Genomic DNA, 20,902 nt, shown 5'->3' with positions numbered 1-20,902 from the left:
CCATTATCGATGGGGTATATACATATATTAGTGTACTATATATTTTAGATGAGTTTTAGCTTTATTTCAAGGAATATTTAGGAATAGTATAAAGAATATTGAAAGTTCATTGTGGGACCTTCTTAGCTAAGGCAGACCTATCCCTAGCAATCCACTATAATTCCCAAATGGTTTTAGCAAAACTCAGGATAATAGAAATTGGCATAAGCAAAGGGTACAAATATTTCTCCCTTCCAAAATAGAGTTATAGCTATATTTATTTTAGAATATTTCTCAGTTATTCCCAAATAGTATGCCATAAAATGTAACCTTGCAATATCCCTGGGTATTCCATGGTCTGCACTCTTATCGTCTTGTTGTGTCCTGGTCACTATTTAATTTTATCTTCTCCACTTTGGCTTTTATTTTCGTTTTTATCGCTTACTATGAACCAAACTATGTACAACAATTTGCCACGCCCTCTCAACACCCCACCCCCCTTAAACGGAAAAGAGCGAGAAAGATAGAGGAAGATAGTGGGTGCGAAAGGCGGCAGAAAAAGTCAAATGCCAAAGCACTAAAAAGTCAAAAGGCCACAAGAAGCAACGACAAACAGCAAGTAATAGTAATGACAACCCAGTACACAAACAACAAATAGGAACAACAACAACAACACTAAAGAACAACAAATTGAAGAAGAGATGGCAATATAATGAGAGAAAGAAAGAGAGATAGGAGAGGTGGCTGGGCGCAAAAGTTAAAATAAATAAAACAAAGGCAAACGCATGAAATGACACAACAGAGACACAGAATTAGGGTGGGGGGAAGGGGGTAGAGAGAGGGTTAGGGTGGTGCTAATGGGGGGAGGTGACTAAAGGGTGGGCCGGGCGACAAAACGTGGCCAAAACGACATGGCGAACCCGCCTAAAAATGACAGCAAAACGTGGCAAGATGTTGCTCTTGTGACAATAACTACACAAAGAGAAAATAGGATAAGCTAAAAATTAAATTTTATATGCATATATTTTTGTAAATAAAATTTTATTATATTTTATATTTTTTATATTCTAATTTTTGTTGATAATTTATTAGATGAAATGAATAGGGTTTGGATTTCTTAAAAAAATATAAAATATATATTAAAAATACAATTAAATTAAAAAAAAAGGTAGTTCAAATTTTCTTTTAATATACTTTTTTTTAAATTTAAGAGCTCTTTTACATTTCTTCAAAATGAACTTAAATTTTTAAGAAATAATTACCGCTAATAGTGGATTTTTTGTATATGTTATAAATTACACAGTGAGAAAATCAGACAAGCTGAAGGGGAATTTTAAATATTTTTTATAAATAAAATATCTGTTGAAATAAATTAAGCTTTAATTTCTTAAAAAAAATTTAAATATTTTGTATAAATTAAATATAAATATTATAATAATATAAATATAAATTAAACTAAAGTTAAAATTAGGATATAATTATAATTTTATTATTTTTTATAAATAAAATATATTATATAATAAGTTAAATCTCCCAAAGAAACATGTCCTTCATATTCTTTACTCAATTTTTTTGAATAATTAAAATATCGTAATTTTTTTACAGACAAACTTAAATTAATAGCAAAAAATTTCCACTTATTATATATATTTTACGTTTCTGTGTAAAAATCCTGTTAAAACTGGAGCATTAAATAGTAGGAAGCTGGGTGGTGCCGGCAGCAACAGCAGATAATTTAAAGCAACACGAAACCCCCAACTCTAGAACGGAGCAAGGACTCCGGTGATCCTGGTTTTACAGCTACCCAGTTCTTCGGATTTCGCCTGCTGTGCCTTCTCCACCAAGTAGCCTCCTTTCGAATGGCAACTGTTGATAATGATGATGGAGATGCCGTCGTCGCCACGCTACAGTGGATACCCGGAAGGATTGCAAGCGGGCTTAACCTGTCTTAACTGATTTTCTTTGTTTTTTTTAAACCAATTCAATTTTGGTAATAATTTTCATTCATCAATTGAAACCCAAATAGTTGGCCTTAAATGCTTCATTAGCTGGCAAATGTTATGACAAAGTGACCTCCGGACTTGGTCAGCTGGAAATCCTTTGTACTGCCCCGTGCGAGCTGCGGTTTCCTTGTTGCTGCTGCTGCTGTGTGGCTATGAATGTTGATGTCACTGTGGGCCAACTGTGGGCTCCTTGAGGTCGCCGTTTGGGCACACACGCGTGAATCAAACGCTGCGCGGCAGGTGGGCGGTGGGTGGTGGAAGGCAGTGTCTTGTATCTCTCTCTCTTTGTCTCTGTGTGTGTTTATACACACGCGGTAATTAATTTTATTTAATTTTCGACGACAATTCCAGTGACAAGAGCAAGGACCAAAGCCAGCCAAAAAGCCAGCAAAGAGCAAGGAAAAAACAAGTTAACAAAACGTCAACAATATACAAGAGGGAAGCCGGCTAAAATGACCAGCATGCAGACAATGCCAAAAAAAAAAAAAAAAGAAAATCAAAAGCAAAAAAAAAAAAAAAAAGAAAATCAAAAGCAAAAAAAAAAAATTAATAAAGAAAACCTAAGAAAAAAAATAAAACAAAAAAAAACAAGAGAAAACATAGAATTGAAATGCTTTAGTGTTGAGCATTGTCCTGGCACTGAAAAAATATAACTAAAAATACCTTAAAAATTAAACTAAAATTAAAAAATTCTTAAATCTAAATAAATTTCTTTTTAGAATATATCTTTTGTAGAAAACTTTTTAATATTTAGCTTAAAAACTCGAGAAAAAAAAACTCTAAAAAAGAATGCCTTAAAGCCAAGCTAAGCTAATTTTCACAGTTAAAATAGTTTTGCCTACTTTTCGGGCAACTTTTCGGGCGAAATAAAATCCTCGTGGAAACTGTGTGGTTTTATATTTTATATATTCCAAAAAAAGTTGATAGTTTATTTCATTTTTCTGTAGCGCATTTTTGGCTCTAATTAAATTAAGTTCTGCGTCTGAAATTCGTGATTTTAATCGAGTTTTTTTTTTCTTTGCTTTCTTGATTTTTTTGAGCATGTCCTTTGTCCAAAAGTCCATGCAGGAGGGGCACATAATTATCAGCCACATCAGCCGCAGACGACAGGACTTTGACTTTTAGAAGGGAACCGTGGACAGCGAAATTGGCGAAACGTAACGAAACGAAGTAAGAAAACAAGTTTAACTTAATTGTCAACATTGTGTGCCAGGCGAACAACAATGGAAGGATAAAGGAGATGCCGTAAGGACATTCGGCGAGAGAGGGAGAGAGAGAGAGAGAGAGAGAGAGAGAGCGGTGCCCGGGCAGAGGTTCACTGAAATGTCCAAAAGACGCACCAAAAGTGGCGAAAGGACAAAAAGCAGGCAAGCATTGGTAGCTAAAGTGGGGTGTGGGGAGAGCGGGAGGACAAGGACGAGGACGAATACCAAAACGGAAGGACATAAAGTAACGGCACTAATGATGGAGCACACGCCATTCGCTGCGAGAATGGAGCGAGAGATAGAAGAGACAACAACAGCAGGGAAGGAAAAACAAAAGGCAACTAAAAAAAAAATATTATGTTTTATTTTTTATAAATATATTTGAAATGAAAATTCACAGAAATCAAAAAGAAAAATCTTTTGTTACATATTAAAATATTTTTTAACATTATTATTTTTGTTTAATTTTAAGAAAATAAATATTAAAAAAAAACGTAAAAATTGCATTTTTTCATATAAAGATTAACAAATAAATAAATAACTAATTCTAGCTTAGTACAAATTATTCAAAAACCGTAGATTTAATATCATAAAAATTGTGACAGCCAATTTTTCATTAAATAAAAAAAAATTTACCATTAAAAAAAAAGTTTGACAAAATATTGTAATATGTTTATTTTTATTAAAAATTCCAAGACAAATATTACAAAGAAAAAAATGCCGACTGCATCCTCTGGGTTTTATTTTCGCTTTAAATCTTGGTCAAAAAATGTGTTTCAATAATATTGCATACTTTTTGGCAGCTTCTCAATTGATTTCCAAACCGTAGCTATTTTTATTTAAATATATAAATATATTATTATTTTAGAAACAAACATTAAAAAAAAAGCTCAAAACTCAAAGGTATTCAAAGGTATATTATAGACACCTGAAGTCCCCCCATTTATATGGAAATTGTCACCTGTATTTTCCGTTTCAAGACGCTCGCCGGCATACACCTGAAAGGCGAGCTAACAAACAACAAAAACGAGAAGGAAAAAAAAACAGCAATCAAATGGCAGCATGCTAATGAGACTCTAAACAAGCCCCCGCAGGCGCCAGGGCCATTAACCCTTGCCACCCCACCCCCAGAATGCGAGCCGAAAACGAAACGCATGCCAGCACGCTTCTCATAACCCTTAACAGACTGGAAAACAAAAAAAATGGCAGGAAAAACAAACAGCAACAAGCTAGCAGCGTGCCTTGGCAATAAAATTTAAAAGTGTGATTATTTTTAAGTAAGCGAAAGCAAAAATACCCAAGAGTTGAGGGGGGTTAAGCCAAATAAATAAAAATAAATAATATAAGGCATGCCTAGGGGAAGCTTTCAGCGCGCAGACTAATTATGATTTGTGGCAGGCCAAGAGAGCTAATTGTAACTAATTTTGGAAGGCTAAAAATAGAAGAGAAATAAGGCAAAGAAGCCGCCTAATTTGAATTCAAATTTGAATTTGAATTCAAAAACTATCGATAACAGCTAGATAATGGTTAGACAGTGTATACACACTTTGCTTTTTTAGTCTTAAAGTATATTTCGGTGGTTTGAAACCTTGCTATACCATAATTATAACAAATTATGGTTAAATTTATATAATATAAAAATAATTATATATTATTTATACATTATACAAACAAAAAATATTACAAATAAAATTTCAGAAATATACAAAAAAAAGTTTTAGAAAATGTATAAAAATGTTTGCTATAATATCATTTTCACACCTTGAAAAATTAATAAATAAATAAAACAATCGTAACGTTTTAAAATATTAATATTTCCCGACCTTGAGTCACGGGAAACATATTTTTCTTAACGATTCCCTGCTCAGTAATATTTGAATTTAAATATTTGAAAAAATGAACATAACAAAATTTACTAAAAACAAGTAGGCTAGATTCTAGACTGAAAGCTAAACTGTCAACACTGATACCTAATGTCAGGGCGTTCATTCCCCAGATTTGTTCATTTTATTTCCAGGCCTCGTCCAGTCTAGTTGACTTTCTTTGAAATTCCAAATTTTATTTTTATTTTTTTAGTTTTTCTTTTGTGTTCTTTATTTAAATATTTTCAGACATGTTTGGAATGTCAGAAGGAGCATTAACGAAATGCTAGTTTATTTTTTCTTTTATTTTATTTTATTTTATTTTATTTTAAATTTCTCAGATTTTCTATGGCCTTCAGAACGTGTCTATTGATTTTTTTGGGATTTCGAAAGGAGCATTAAATAAATGCCTATAATTTAAGCACGTGGCGGTTTACCTTTTTAGAATGTCAGAAGGACCCATATATATTTTATTATTATTTTTATTGACATTTTTATTTTTGTTTATTTTTATATGTGAATGCTTTCAAAACGCGTCTATTTATTTTTTGGGGAATTTATGAATAAATGTTTTCGATGTTTTTATTTTTTATTTTTTTTACTATCGTATTTTAATACCTTTCTTTAATCATGTCTAAAGCTTTAAGAACGTGTCGATTTATTTTTTTAGCGGGATTTTATAAAAAATGTTTTAGATGTTTTTATTAAATTTTTTTATTAATTGTAAACTTCATGCCATTACATGACGGTTCACCTTTTTTGAGTTTTGGAATGTTTTTTCATTTAATATCTTTTGTCGATTGCCATTACACTGAAAAAACTATTGAATATTTTTACTTTTTTAAAAACCTTTGTTAAGATAATATATCTGAAATGAACATTTACACATTTCCATCCTTGGCTAGAGGTAAACGGGGTAGTTGTTAATAAACATAATGATATTGTTAACATTAAACAAAAATTAAATAAAAAGAAAAACAAATAAAAATAAATAAATTAAAAAAAATAAATTAATTAAAAATAAATTTAAAAATAAATGAAAAATAAATAAAAAATAAATAAAAAATAAATAAAAATAAATACAAAAATAAATACAAAAAAGAATACTATAAAAATAAATACAACAAAAAAATAAAAGAAAAATAAATACAAATACAAAAAATAAAAATAAATACAAAAAAAAATAATAAACAAAATATAAATACAAAAAAAAAATAATACAAATAAATACAAAAAAAATAATAATAAAAATAAATACAAAAAAAAAAAATAATACAAATAAATACAAAAAAAAATAACACAAATAAATACAAAAAATAAAATAAAATAAAAACAAATCCAAACATAGTGAACAAACACAAATTGAACAAAAAATGAACAGCAAAAAGAGTGAACGTCGCTTCCATGGTTTTAATTTACACTGGAATGCCATTGGAAATTCGATTGCCATGTCGATATCGATGACTTACAACATTAAATTTACCTTCTGTAAATAAAGAAATTTTAATAAAAATGGAAACGCTCTGGCTAGGCCACAAAGTAAATTCATTGTTTTATTAATAAGTTGTTTGTTTACAAAAGTTGTATAAAGTTTTGGTTTTTGTTTGTTTGTTTTTTTTTTGTTTTTTTTTTTTGTTTTGTGTTCTCGTGTTTTGTGTGTTCTTTGTAAATTGTGATTACTGGGGGTGTTACTGGCAAATATTTTTGTATTTTACACATTACAATTAGCAATAACTACACTAAAATACAGTTATGCAGCGACGACTAGACTAGCAAGGTTCTCCTGCTCCACCAAGGGAACTAAGTACTTCTCTTTCTTCTCACTAGAGCTGGAAAAGAATCGATGTTTGGAAAGTAATCATTAATCTTTCATCGAATCGATGAAACATCGATGAAACATCGATGTTTACTTCAAAAACATCGATTGTTTTCCAGCTCTACTTTTCACTGGTTCGGTTCTTCCCCCGTTTTTTGTACAGACTTGGGTTTTTTGTTTTTTGTTTTTTTTTAAGTACAATTAATTAGCTACAGTGTTCTTTGGATGCGTTTTTTGGATTAGGTGGGCATGGGGAGCAGGAAAGGGATACAATATATATATTAAATATATAAAAATAATACACAAGTTCACTTCACGGCTTTTGCATAACAATTTTTGCTTTCTTGTTTCTGCTTCGATTTTGTTTTCATTTCTTTTCTTATTTTTTCTTCTGTTCTTCTTCTTTGTTTCGTTTAAGGACTAGATTAGGAACCACATTTGTACAGTTTTCGTTTTTCTTTTTTGTTTTCTCTCAACTTCTCTTCTGCTAATTAAGTAAGTTTTTGTGTTTTTTTTCTTTTTAAGTCTAAATTTTGTTACAAGGTAAAATGTACAAAGTAAAGATTTTCTTTTCCATTTTGTTTTGTGTTTTTTCTCTCTTTTTTGGTTGCAGCTCTCTTCCCCCCCCCCTTAAAAAAAAATACTTAACATTATTAAACACATTAAATATTAAAAAAAAAAAAAAAAGTTAAACAAAAATTAAACAAAAAATCTTTACAAAAAATTACCTTTAAAAAAAACAGTCTAAAAAAATAAAAAAAAAATTTACTAACTCTAGGATGTGTATTTTAGGTTAGCAAATAAATAGCGGGCTTTTGCGGCGAGTGGTTATATGACCTTGGCCTAAGCCTTTTGGTCCTTTGGCAAGCATTAACATTGATGGCTACTCCTACTCCTTCTGCTCCTTCTTTTTGGCACTCTCAAAAACTAGACGTAAATAAATATAGTAAATAGTAATGGCTAAGGTAGGATAGGATTAAGGAGTAAGGATTAAGGTAAGGGTAAGGATAAGGGCTGCCTGGCATGCTTAACTACAACTTGAACTGGCGGCACCTCCTTCCTGGCGCTTCAAGCGCTTTGCTGGCGGCGGCGGCGAAGATTCGTGGACTGTTGTGGGTGGTGGCGTTGCTACACCCACCACGCCCACATCCTTGACCAAGGCATCCTGTGAGTCATCCTCATCTACATTGGGCAGCATTAAATCTCTAATGGCCTGGCTATCGTCGTCGTCGTCGGTGGGATTCTGATCCTCTTCCTCCTCCTCCTCCTCCTCCTCATCCACATCCACCGACCGTTCATCATCAATATCCACAATGGAGATAATGTCGCTGCTGCTGCTGCTGCTGCTGCTCTCAATATCGCTCCATAAAATCCCCACCAGGCCATTATTCCCAAGTTTAGTGCCGCCCCCTTTCGCTGAGGACTAGCTGCCGCTGTCCTGCGTTGGCTTAACATTCGCGGATCCGGATGAAGAGGAGGCGACTGCGGCGGCGGCGGAGGAGGACGAGGCACTAGCAGCGGCGGCGGCGGCAGCAGCTTGTACCACAGCTGGTGAAAGAAAGCTGGCGCCCGGAAAGTGACACGGACATGCCGGATTTGAGAAAGGTCCTCCTCCCTCCTGGCTATTGATCTTGCGCGTCAGCGTTAGCCAGTAATCGGTCTGGGCATTGAGCAGATCTATCTTTCGCTGCGCCTCCTCAATCTTCAGCGAGTCCATTAAATCCTGATGCGGTCTCTTTACCCCTCGTCCGGTTCCTTCACCGCTGCCTGCCGTATTATTAACCAAATTGATGCCACTGCTGTTGGCACTGCTAATGCCACTACCACTTCCTGCTCCACTGCTGGTATTTAGGTTACCGCAGGGCACCGTCACCGCTAGACCATTGTAGCCATTAAAGCTGCCAGCTGCTCCAATAGCCACGCCGCCGGTCTTGTCCCGCGACAGGTGAGGATGATGATGAGAATGATGTTGGTGCTGCTGCTGCTGCTGTTGCTGGTGATGATGATTCCCATTGAGCAGTAGCTGCACTCCATTGGCATTGCTATGTAAACCGGAAGAGCTGTTTGTATTGCCGTTTCCCACGGATGTGGCAGCGGCATTGTTGTTGTTGTTATTGTTATTACCCCTCTGAAGACGCGGCAACTGAAGCGTGGGCGGTGTGCGACGATTGGTGCCAGCAGCAGCAGCAGCCACCGAGGATGAAGTGGCAGACACAAATGCTGTGGCCACATTGATGGCAGCCTGCAGTGACTGTGGCGGATTCACGGCGGACAGACCCAGGCCATTGAGAAGCGTATGCTGTTGGACTTGTTCCGCTGTCAAGGGAAGCACAGAGCCATTAGAACCGCTGGTTATGCCATTGCTAAGCGAGATCCCTGAAGCACCACTCGAGGAGCTAGCACCATTGCCATTCTGTGGCGTCTTGTTAATATTGGCAAAGCTGCCCACACGTATGTGTCCCACCGTTTGAATGGTAATGTCCGGTTTGGATGTGGAAACATAGCTACCGCTGGAACTCGCGGATGTTTTGGTAGAGCACACCGGTGAGCTGGCGGCGGCACGGCGTAAGGGATCATTTAAGGATCCTCCATTGTTGTTGTTATTGTTGTTGTTGCCGGGCAGGCAAGAGGAGGAAGCGGATGAGGAGTTGACTCCACCGGGACCAGAGGATGCTACCTGAAGCTGGCGTAGATCTGTGGGAAACAGGACATCATCCTCCTCCTCCAGGCACACTTCCGGCGCCTTGGGGCTCAGGCAATCATCATCATCGTCATCGTCCAGGCAATCCATGCCATTGTCTGTCTGCTCGTTGTCGCTGATTGTTTCCGACTTGATGACGATCACATCCGTGTCCATGCCTTCGATATAAAGCTGAAAGTTTAAAAAAATTATGTGTTATTGTTAGTAAAAATTCAATTTGTTGTTATTGTTGTTGTGTGTTTGTGTTTGTGTTTGTGTGCGTTTGGACTTACCCCCACTTTGGAGTCATCAAAGTCATCGCCATGATGACCATTCCCTTGAACGCCAGGACCTCCCTGTTTACCGCCGCCCGCTCCCTCCGGTGACAGCTGCTCGGCAATGTATTGGGCAACGGACTCCTGCTGCGAGAGTGTGTTTAGGAGATCCATAAACGAGTGATTGCTCTTGTCCTCGCCGCACAGATCCTTCTTGAGCAGGAGCTTCATGTTTTTGTAAAGCTGACGTAGCTGCTTGGCGCTGCGCTGATGATAGACCTTCGAATTGAAGTCCTTGGCAATCTGTAGCCATACCTCATCCTTTTTGCGATTGGACTCGGCATCGGTGCGCTTGTTCTCGATCACGTCCTTGTACTGGGCGGCATAGCTTAGCACCATATTGCGCTCCCGCTGCGTGTACCGGGGAGTCTTCTCCATTTTCAGCCGTTTGCAAGACGACGACGTCGTGAAGCTGCAGAAGGGAATATCGGGGGGGATTACATTACAGGTGAAATTGATTTGACAGGTAAGACAAAGCTATTCGATTTTTGCGGTGGCGCCTCCATTTCAATCGCCATTCCACCTCAAAAAGGAAGTTGCTGCCTATCGTGAAATCGATTTCAAAGCCTAAACAAATACGTACAATCGATTTACATTGCAAAAAAAGTCATCTCTGGTGCGCCTTAATTAAATCTTATTTTATTTACAATGTATTTCATTTAATTAATAATTAAATAAGGGATTTACATCATAAACTCCGGATGGAGGGGAAGGGGGTATTTATGAAAAAAATATCTTTAAAAAAAAGGGGATTTACATCAGTATGGAGGGGAAGGGGGTATTTATGAAAAAATCTTTAAAAAAAAAGGATTCCAATTGAAAAAGCTTTCAAGCACTCCAATTGGAATCTAAAACTGACAAATTTCACATTCTATCATTCTATATATCATTCTATATATAAATCTATGTACATAAATATCTATTGTTGTGGTCTATGCCGTTCTTTAATTAATAAAATAATAAAAACAAAGCAGACGCAATTGAGACACACACTCACACACACAGGCAAGCATATGGGCCCCAGCAAAACACACACACACACAGGCGCATAAGAGGACTCAGGCGTGCGAGTGAGAAGCTGGTGGCGCAGGCTCACAATATTCCAGGATTCCCGGATCAGAGAGATGTATCTCTCTCTAAGCTGCTTGTGGCTCTCCCTCTCTCTCTCTCCCCCAAACCCAAGTAGCGCAAGGATGGAGCAGCAGGCAAAAAGAAAAACGCTGCTGAGTGTGTGTCCCGATATCTAATCTCACAAACTGGAGATTAGCGTGAAACTCTCCCTGACACACACACAAACAATACAGATACAGTGAGTAGTGGTGGGGGTAAAGAAGGGTGGGGGTGGTACTCACGTTTTGAGGCCGCGCCAAAGCCGGCGAACGGGCAAAGAAAAGTGGGTGGCAATGGGCGCGACAAGAACCGAACGAAGCAAGCGCGCGAGAGGGAGAGAGAGTAGGAGTCGGGGTTTCGAAGAGAACTCAGCGAGCGGTGTGGAGTGTAGCACAGTGGAGACTAGAAAAAGTGAGTGCGAGAGAGGGAGAGTGCGAACGTACTAAACGAACGCGCGACTAACTTCGCGAGCGGCAGCGATGAGGCGCAAAGCTCGACTGAATTTGAAATTCGAATTCGGGCACGCTCAGAAAGTACCGTTGGAGTGCAGCAGCGGCATACACCACACTCTAGGGGCAGCGACGTCGACGTTGGGCAAACAAAAATAGGAAACCGCGCAGAGGAGGAAGAAGCAGCAGCAGCCGCCGCAGAAGAAGAACCGTAAAGGAGAGAAGAGACTGTTGCCCACCTCCTGCACCTCCCATCTTCGTCCACACACACACACACACACACACTCACAGCAACAACAGCTGGGCCTGAATGAGTTCGACTGTTTTGCAAATAAAAGCATGCGCGAGCGAGTGTGTGAGACGTAATTAAAGCTTGAAACCGAGTTTACAACAACAAACCGTGCAAAGAGGCGAAAAAGAATAAGAAGAAGCTCAAGAACACAATACTGCTAAGCGAAGGAGAGAGCGAGAGCGAGCGAGGGGGTACGGCAAAGGCACAGAAGCTCCCCAACAGTGAGCGCAGTTTATAAATAAATGCACAGGCACAAACACACTTACAGCCGCTCTCAAGCTGCAACAAAGTTGGGGTTGAGACTGGAAACCGAAACTGTAAAACCTCGACACCATAAGCTGACGTGTGGAATTGCAAAGGAGAACTACAGGGACAGACCCAGAAAGAGCCAAAAAGAGAGAGGAAGAGGAAGAGGGAGAGGGAGAGGGAGAGGACTGGGGCTGAAATTGAATTGGGGAAATAACTGTAAATAATCCCACACAAGCCGTTTTAATTAATGAATTGACAATATAAACTTAAGAGAATCAAGGACCAAGAAAAATGGAAAGATCAAACATAAATTTAGAGAAATCAGAAACCAGGATCAAAGTCTTAAAAAATACTTTAAAAATTAGTACAAAAAAAAAAATTAACAGAGGCCTATAAAGTTTTTACAAGGTTTTGTGAAATATTAATCAATTTACAAGAAAGTAAACTTAAGGTTAAAAAAACCCAACACCAAAAAGGAGTAAGCTTAAAAATAAATAAATAAATATAATGAAAAGTACAGTCACAAAAGCAAACATGAATGCTCTTGTTGTATAACAAGGAATATAACCTACAAAAGCAAAATCTTATCTACAATGTTGGCTTACAGGCTGTACTTGAAACAGGGAATAGTGAGTTGAGGTGTGAATTTAGGTTGCTAGAACCCTTAATTAATTCTCAAAAATAAAAAAACAATAAACAAAAAAAAAACTATGATCGATTGCCCGATAAACTGGCGCAGTGTCTGAGCAATGGAATCGAAAGCGGACAGCATTGCTAAGCGTCTGCGTCACTGCGCCGCTGTCGAGTCAAGTTTTAAGATAAGATTTGAGGCAGACTGTATCTGTATCTGTATCTGTCCCTATGCGGGTGTAAGGGTGCTCGGCGTGTGTGTGTGCGTGTGTGTGAGTACAAGTGTGGGTTTCGTTTTGGTTATCTACAAAATCCACTGGCAATGGGGCTTCCATTCCAGCGCAACTGAGCAGTGCAAACAAGCAAAGTTTGCTTTTTGGGGACCCACACAAGCGTTGCTTAATGCGATACCTCACCTCGAGTTATCTCACAAACACACACACACACATACACTCCCGCAAGCCGCACCAACAGGTGGAATTATTTACTGATAAGCCGCTGATAAAAGCGAGCCCAGTTGGGTTCGTCGGTTTTAGGGAGGTTAACAACGTAAGGGGAGTGTGAAGCTCTGCCTCTTCCACAACAACTTCATATATATATAATTATATATATATGTATTTATATATATATATGGAGGTGCCATCGGGTTGAGCAAGTCTCAAGTTCTAATTGGCTTTGTTTGTACTTTGATAAGGGGTGCAACCTGAATGAAGTTCGGTTCTAAACGTTTCCCAACGCACCTGCCTTGCCCGATCGTAGTCGTTGACTGTCTTCGGCCGCTTTTCCTCGTGATCACCACCGTGGCTGAATGATGATGGGGATGTTGACTTCTACGCTGAGACCTGCCCCTTCTCTGTGGTGGTGGTGGTGGTGGTGGTGGTACCCCCCTTGTGGCAATGGTAATCCGCGCGTGCTTTCTGCCGCCACCGCCGCTCTGTGGACGCATTTTCCCCGAGCGTCTCGCCAACCGCAGCGCTTGAGTTGACAATTTTTACTGTCAGAGCAATGGGGGAATCGGAATAGGGAATCGGAATCGGACAGCGCTCGCACTCCGCTCTTGGGTTTCCCAGTGCGAGTGCGAGCGAGTGAGCGTGCCGTTGCGCAATCTCTTTTTGGGCAAAGCTGAGACCTGAGACATGAGATCGGAGACCGGGGAACTAAAAACTGAGAACTGAGTGGCTCGGGAATCGAAGTTTGAGGAGATCCCCTTGAGGTTCCCACAAGGCAGGCGGCACAGAAAAGCTCAGCTTCGAGTGGCGCATTATATGAAAGGTGTGCAAAATGCAACGGTTCTAGATACATATATATATCTTTTATATATATTTCTAGAAATCAATCTATATTTTCTGGTAATGTAAGGCAGAGTTTAGGCTTAAAACAAATGATATAGTACCATCACCATAGTTATTATTCACACTTCTTTCAAGTTCTCCTAATCCCTAAGGATTACCTATTCTTTTAACCTGCTAACGTTTCTTTTATTTAAAAATCATAGAACAGTACTCACCTGGATTTGTAGCCGGCTGCAGTTTGAAATTTGTTTCCCTGTCACACTGACCTCCTCCAGTGTGATTTTTCTCCTCGGGTCTGCTGCTCCTTTAGCACCTTCTGCTTTTAATAGACACTTTCACAGACTGATTTTCTTTGAGCTGGCTTTTTTTGTTTTAACTATCCTTTTAACGGTTGAAAGAAGAGCGCGGGGCGGCTTGTTGTTCTTTACCTTCGGTTCACGCGGCGTATGCGCAATATTTTCTTTTCAACGGCGTCTTGTCCAACGTCGCTGACCGCCAGCAACTGTCTTCGTCTTTCTTTTCTCTTCTCTTTACAGCAGACACACTCTCTTCACAACGCTCCGTTCTTCGTTCTTGGCGTACTCTCTCTTCCCCTCTCTCTTTTTTTTTTTTTTTTTGGACTCGACGAAGACTTTGTCTTTGGGTTCTTTGTGTGCGTTTCCTTCCTATTGGTTTTGATATCGTTTATAGCTGAACACGCTACGCTTCTTCTTTACTTCTCCTCCTCCTCCTTCTTGTCCTCCTCTTCCTCTTGTCCACTTCTTGGCTGTCGTTGTAGTTGTTGTTTCAAACCTTGGACTAAAATTAAAAATACGCAGAGAAACGAATTTGTTAATACAAAAACAAGCCAAAACGTAAACATCAGCAGAGACTGAGAAAAGCAGCAAGAGATCGGTGGTGGTGGTGGTGGTGGGTTGGGGTGGGGAGGGGAGAAAGGTGGATTTTCCGAGAAAAAAAAAAAGCAAAAGGGAAAAGCGCAGGGAAAGATACACAGACACAGAAGAAGGGAGAAGCGTGGAGCTTCCCTTATCTGGCCAGATCAGAACCTGCTCTATCGAAACCCCTGGCTGAGACCGCACTGAAACTAATATCTAATCTGGATGAATGGCTGCCCTGGGGCACTATCTTATCGCCTTAAGGTGGGCTTGTGGCTCCACGAGAACTTGGACTGGGTGACTCAGTGGTGCCAACAAGTGCCGCCGAGCAACCTGAAACCATCGAACCACGGCACCATATTACTCTAGATCCAACGGACTCGATAACGAAGCTTTAGTGTGTTGGCCCAGAAAAAAAACTTTCTTCCTTATATATTTTCAACAAGGATCTGGGAGTTTGCTAATTATATAGATAGTTTGGATATATGTGAAGTTACTAGAGGGTTTATATAAACTTATACATCCCTGAACCTTAAAGTTCAGCAAGGATATAAAGGAAAGATTATCCTTTTGAGTTGGAATTTGAGTATTTGGAATTCTTAATTTTTAATTAAATTTACAGGACCTTCAAACAGTTTAAAAAACCTTCAAAACCTTTATTAAACCTTCAGGATTTTCCATAAATCCCTTGAGTTTACTCAACCCCTAATATCCTCAAGCCCTCCTCCAGGACTAGACTATATATTCCTTGTATTTCTATAAAAATCAACCCAATTCCCAGCAAGCTCGTCTTAAGGATGTTCAGACAACCCAAAACCAATCAAGGTGATTCAAGGAACGTTTCAACGAACCGGCAACGCAGCCAGATTCTTGAGATATATATATAGAGATATAGACGTGTATAGCTTTGGGGCTATATGTTATGCTTATGACGAATCGAAAACAATTCGAGCAATAAAGAAGAAGACGCAGATCTCTGCTCGGCAATTACAAATAAACAGCAGCCACAGCCGCAGCAGCCGTGGAAAATCGTGAAAAATCTTAGGAAAAGCAAGACAAAAAAAAAGGAAAGAACACAGGGCTTGCAGAGGGGGAGAAGGAGGAGGAGGAGGAGGAGGTGCCACCGCCGCCGCCTCCTCCCTCAAAACAAAAATGGTGTAAAGAAACGGAAATAGAACCTGGGAGCTAAGCGAGAGCGAGAGCCTTACCCGAGTATACTGAGCCGATTTTGTTTTGGGATTCCGCTTTAGAGTCTTAGATTTCTCCGATTCCGATTTAGATTTTAGATTCCGTTTCTTTTGCGCTCCGTTCTTTTCGGCCGCACTCAAAGAGCAGCCGTCGCAGTCTAATTGGATACTGAAAGGCGAATTCGGAATTCAGCCACAGAATACCGAGACTCGAGCGGTCCGAGCAGCAGCAGCCGCCGTCGCAGCCTGTTGGCCACGTCCGCGTAATCCCCCGCCATCCCACCACCCTGCGTCTCTTGCGAAGGTGCACGTTCTATTGGGGTCGAGCTGATCGTTGTTGCGTTGGAAAGCGCCATGAGGGGTTGGCAAATTTCCAACCGAAAGTTCTGCTCTACCGTCGCGCATCTGTATCTGTGCCCGTGACTGTGCGCCGATGCCTGCGCCTTAGTATCCAAGTATCCGTATCTGTATCTGAGTGTCTGTCCCAGGCAGAGACAGGGAGAGAGAGAGAAAGAGAGCCAGCGAGGCAAAGAGCGGAGCTTCGGAAAAACAATTTTTACATTGCAAACACACACACACACAGAGACCAACACTCGATCACAGTCACAGCCAAGTGAAAAGCAGCGCCAGGCAGGCAAGGAAAAACAAAAGAAAAACCAGTCAAAAGGAAGGCTTCGTGGGTATCCCGGCATCTATAGCTTTCCTTTGAGATCGAGGAGTTTGGACAGAGAGCTTGTGTAGAATTATAGGATAAATCTATCATGCCAGGGAAACTTTTAAGGATATTCTGAGACTGAGATAGGGAAAAAGTTAAAGGTTATGTAGTAAAGATTTAAGAAAGCTCCAAAAAAGAGCTCTTAATTTATATAAATTTAAAAAGTATCAGAAAAAAACGTGCATCTTTAAGATATGTTAGAGCTTAGAATGATATCTTTCTATTCTAAAAGTCTCAGGATACGCTATATTATATGAAATAGTTATAGGTTTTTGTACATCCTACTTAATTTTACTAGAAACCCCTACAAGTCCTCAAGTAAGCTTAAAAGAGTACAACCTAAGAGCTAACCAAGTCTAGTTTTTAAGCTATAAATTCCATTTTTATTTATTTAAAACCTTAATTTCTAAGAAAAATCCTTAAACTTTAAACTTCTGTTAAGCTTAAATAATCTTAAGGCTAAATTAGCTTCTTAGATAACCTTTAAAAATTTTACAAATCTACTTTTCTAAGTCTACCTTGGATGGGTAACCTTGCCTGGCCTTTAGATCCTGGTTTTGGTACACTTGTGATCGTCGATTGGATACCGTTTCCGAACCAAACCAAACCGAACCGAACCGAAACCCAACCCAAACCGTTCTGATCTGATCTGGTCCAATCGCTCGAGCAGGCAACTGTACTTGGCATCTCGCAACTTGGCAGCTGAAAAGTATTTTCGACTTTAAAAATAGCCGCCCCAAAGTGGACGATGAGGGCGGCAGCGGGGCAACGGGGAGCTGCAGAGAGCCGCGCCGTGCGAGAGATCGGTTTGGATCGCTTTTTGGTTTTTGTTGGCCAAAGGAGTGGGCGGAGCGGGCGCTGGGGGAGGTGGGGGGGGCGTTGGGCGCAGAGATATTCGGGGGCCAGCAGATGCCTACGTTTACAAATAGCCGCTGTTTAAGCTCTCTCGACGATGATGGAAATTGATGGGTCCCGATGGCGTATGGAAAACCATATTCCATTTTCGCTTTTTCGGCTTTTCCCTTTACTTCCCCGTGTGTCTGTGTGTGTGTGTGTGTGTGTGTGTGTGCTTTGGTGTGCGTGCATTTTTTTGGAAACTCGAAACTAATGAGGTCGGGCACGTACTTCTCTCTCCGCCCGTGCCACGTTGCGTCATCTCTTGGAAGAGCTGCCCCAGCCAGGCCACCTACCTCCCCGCCAGAGAATGCACTTCCCATCCTTGAGGCCTGGCCTCGCCGTTAGCCGACAATACACGGCAAGAAATGTCGGTAAATACGTGAAATTTGGAAATTTTTTCTAAAACAATTATCAATTATGATTGAGTGGGTTATATCTTGTATATTGTAAGTATCTTATTATATATATTATAATAAATAAATTGCAATTAATTTCTTAATTAATTCTAATTAATTTCTTGTAATACTAATAAAAATTTCCATAAAGAAAAAAGTAATTTAATTCTAGATATTAATTAGAATTAATTTCTGGAAATTAGTGAATTCATGGTGGCACTTTCTCTTAGTGTAGAATAAGGCAGTGGGCTGGTTTTGGGTGGGTTGTTCTGGCACAGCTACAGCCACAGCCGCAGCTAAAGATACAGATACAGCTATAGCTATAGACTACAGACTACAGACTACAGGCTACAGGCTACATCTACAGACTACAGCCTCGAGGCTATAGCCACACCATATCATCCGATGGCCCAGGCCCAAAGAGAGAGACCGAGACATCATCATCATGGGCCGGTCTTTGGAGGCGAATTCGTTGCGTTGGTTTTTCTTGGCAGACGTTTTTCCTCGCGTTTCGAGTTCAAATTTATTTTTGGCAGCATAGCCGCCTCGCCCTGACAGTTGTTTAACGGGGCCCAGGGGTGTAGGGGGTGTGGGGGGAAAGGAAAATGGAAATGGGAGTCGGGATCAGATCAGTCCGCTTCGCTCTGCTCTGCTTTGTGTCTCTGTTTGCTCTGCTTTATCTAGCTGCTGAGTGAGCGTGTGTGTGTGTCTCTGGTGCTTCCGTTCCTTGGGGCAAAGGCAACCCTCCTGCTTGTTTGTATAATCCATTTAAAGGTAATTGAACTTCCCTTTGCCACCTTGCCTCCAAAGGGGGGCAATAGACCCGAGCCGAGCCGAGCTAAGCCGAAGTCGAAAACACAGTCTATATATAGATGGATCACAAATAGAAAAGAAAAATAGGAAAAACCAGAGCCCAGAGCCACACAGGAACCTGCTCAAGACGAGCCTAAAAATAGACAAGGAAAACCCCCTCATGGCTAGGCGGAGCCTCTATTTTTCATTCTATTTCAAGATGATTTGGGTTCAGATCGAATCGGTTTTGGCGATCGCACTTGGAAAACGTGGGGAAATTCATTGTTTTTTTCTTTTTTAAACAGAGTCTAGGGAACATGATGAGCTGTTCGGTATTTTTAGGTGAAGCATCATAAAACTTGTCCTCCTCCGCCCCCTTCAACATTTGTTTTAGCTTTTTTTTTTTTGTTTTTCGTGTTTTGTATTGTAGTTTTTTTTTTACAAATCAATCAGCGAGCTTTGAAATTAAATAAAACACAAGCATATTATGATGTAAATATATAATATAATAAAATAAATATAAATATGTATTTAAAAAATATATAAATAAATTATTATACAAATTTTTTTTAATATTTTATAGTTCAAAATAATCTATGATCCTAACTAATATGATGCCATGATATTATATGTAGACAGATATCTATAGAAAATTGAAAGTTATATTATTTAAATTTTATTTTATTTACTATTAATATACATTTTTATAAGATATATTTTTTATTTTAATAATTTTGACTATTTTTCGTATAAATTTTTAAGTATTTCACATAAATAGATATTATAAAAATCCCTATTTGTTATATAAATTGATATTAATATTAATATTTTAATTTGTGTTAGAACTGTTTCTCTGTGTGCAAGCCAGAGAGAGAAAGAGAGTGGCTCCCTTGCACCAAAGATCATTTTAACCGTTAACTCCGCCTGAAAGGCCAGGCAGCACACAGAGAGAGATAGAGATAGACTGCTTCCCAATAAGTGAAAATGTCTCTAAAGAAAAACAAAAACAGGCCATTCGAGAATTAAAAGAGGCGCCGGTCCAGGAGGCAGGACAGAAATCAATAACAATTAATTCGAGGACAACAGAAACAACAACAATAGCTTGGCTTTGAGCTTCGGCTTCGGCCGTAAGCACGAATCAGGCGCTAGAGCGAGACGCCACGAGAGCTTTGGTCTAAGGACAAAGCTTCGCGCTCTGACTCAGTCCGTGCCTGAGTGTTTGTGTTTGTGTGTGTGTGTGTGTGTAAAGCGTGTGTTGATGTCATAAATCCTGCAAGAAGCAGAAGAGGAAAAGGCCGAGAAAAGGAGCAATGAGCAAACACAAACAGCTGTGCCATCCCAAAATCCCGAAACACGTTTTAAGACGCTCCAAGGGGAGGAATGTGTCGCCAGGAATCTAGGCTGAGAGTCCAAATCCGCGTTTTGGATTTTCAAGCGCGCTCCTGGGGTGGAAAACGGACACACGCACACACAAACAGAGAAACAAACAGGGACACACACATTCGCAAATACATAGACACAGTTTGAAACTCCAATTGGAACTCGGGTTTTGGGGATTCTCTCAACATTTACTGGCCAAAAACTCACGTTTTCCGCTGATTCTTCGCCTCCTTCTTGCGTTTCTTGTTCTTCCACCTCGTGCTTCTTGGTTTCTTCGCTCCGTTTTCCAAGTCCGCACACTTGCATCTAACTTTTCGCAAGCCGCCGCCGCTTCTTTTTCTCCTTCTTCATGCACATATACAAACATATGCTCCGCGCACACGAACAGCACACAGACGCGCTCTGAGCCCGACTTTCAGCGTGTGTGAGTTGGGGACATGGCGGCTGCCGCAGGATTCACCGCTGGACGCGCGCCGAAAAGCCAGAGAACGCGAACCGAAAACCAAACAAAAAGCCAACAAAAAATATGCACTAGGCCCACCGGAGGCGCCGAACTAAACACTAACTAAACTAAAACCGCGCGACGTTTTATCGGAGGGACGAGCACGGGCGCACGCAACAGAAAACAAAACAAGAATAACACGGACACACGGCAACTGGCGGCGGCAGCGCGGCTAGAAAACAGAAACAATTGGCAGCACTGCCAAAGCAGCGAGAAGAGAGAGAGTAGAAGGAAGAGAGGGAGAACAAAACCGCGCG

General features: G+C 39.8%; 1 protein-coding gene and 1 long non-coding RNA gene across 2 annotated transcripts in view; both read right to left on the bottom strand.

Annotated features, from left to right (window-relative positions):
• The window catches only part of LOC138929090 (uncharacterized), a 57,972-nt gene extending 37,217 nt beyond the window's left edge, over window positions 1-20,755 (bottom strand). The window contains exons 1-2 of the long non-coding RNA XR_011445509.1: window positions 20,351-20,755; window positions 14,118-14,700 (exon numbers count right to left, since the gene is read on the bottom strand). This is a non-coding gene — a long non-coding RNA (uncharacterized lncRNA). The remainder of the gene's footprint in view (window positions 1-14,117; window positions 14,701-20,350) is intronic.
• LOC108080535 (mucin-21) lies at window positions 6,578-13,576 on the bottom strand. The gene is made up of 3 exons (XM_017175334.3): window positions 13,351-13,576; window positions 9,839-10,292; window positions 6,578-9,737 (listed from the first exon to the last, which is right to left on the bottom strand). The coding sequence occupies exons 1-3, from the start codon at window positions 13,554-13,556 to the stop codon at window positions 8,289-8,291; spliced, it is 2,109 nt and encodes a 702-aa protein (XP_017030823.1). The 5' UTR covers window positions 13,557-13,576; the 3' UTR covers window positions 6,578-8,288.
• Window positions 20,756-20,902: the final 147 nt, after the last annotated feature.

The sequence above is a fragment of the Drosophila kikkawai genome, chromosome X (assembly GCF_030179895.1).
Source record: "Drosophila kikkawai strain 14028-0561.14 chromosome X, DkikHiC1v2, whole genome shotgun sequence".
Taxonomy (NCBI): Eukaryota; Metazoa; Arthropoda; class Insecta; order Diptera; family Drosophilidae; genus Drosophila; species Drosophila kikkawai.
Note: the sequence above shows the minus strand (reverse complement) of the source record. Positions and strands in the feature narration are given on the sequence as shown.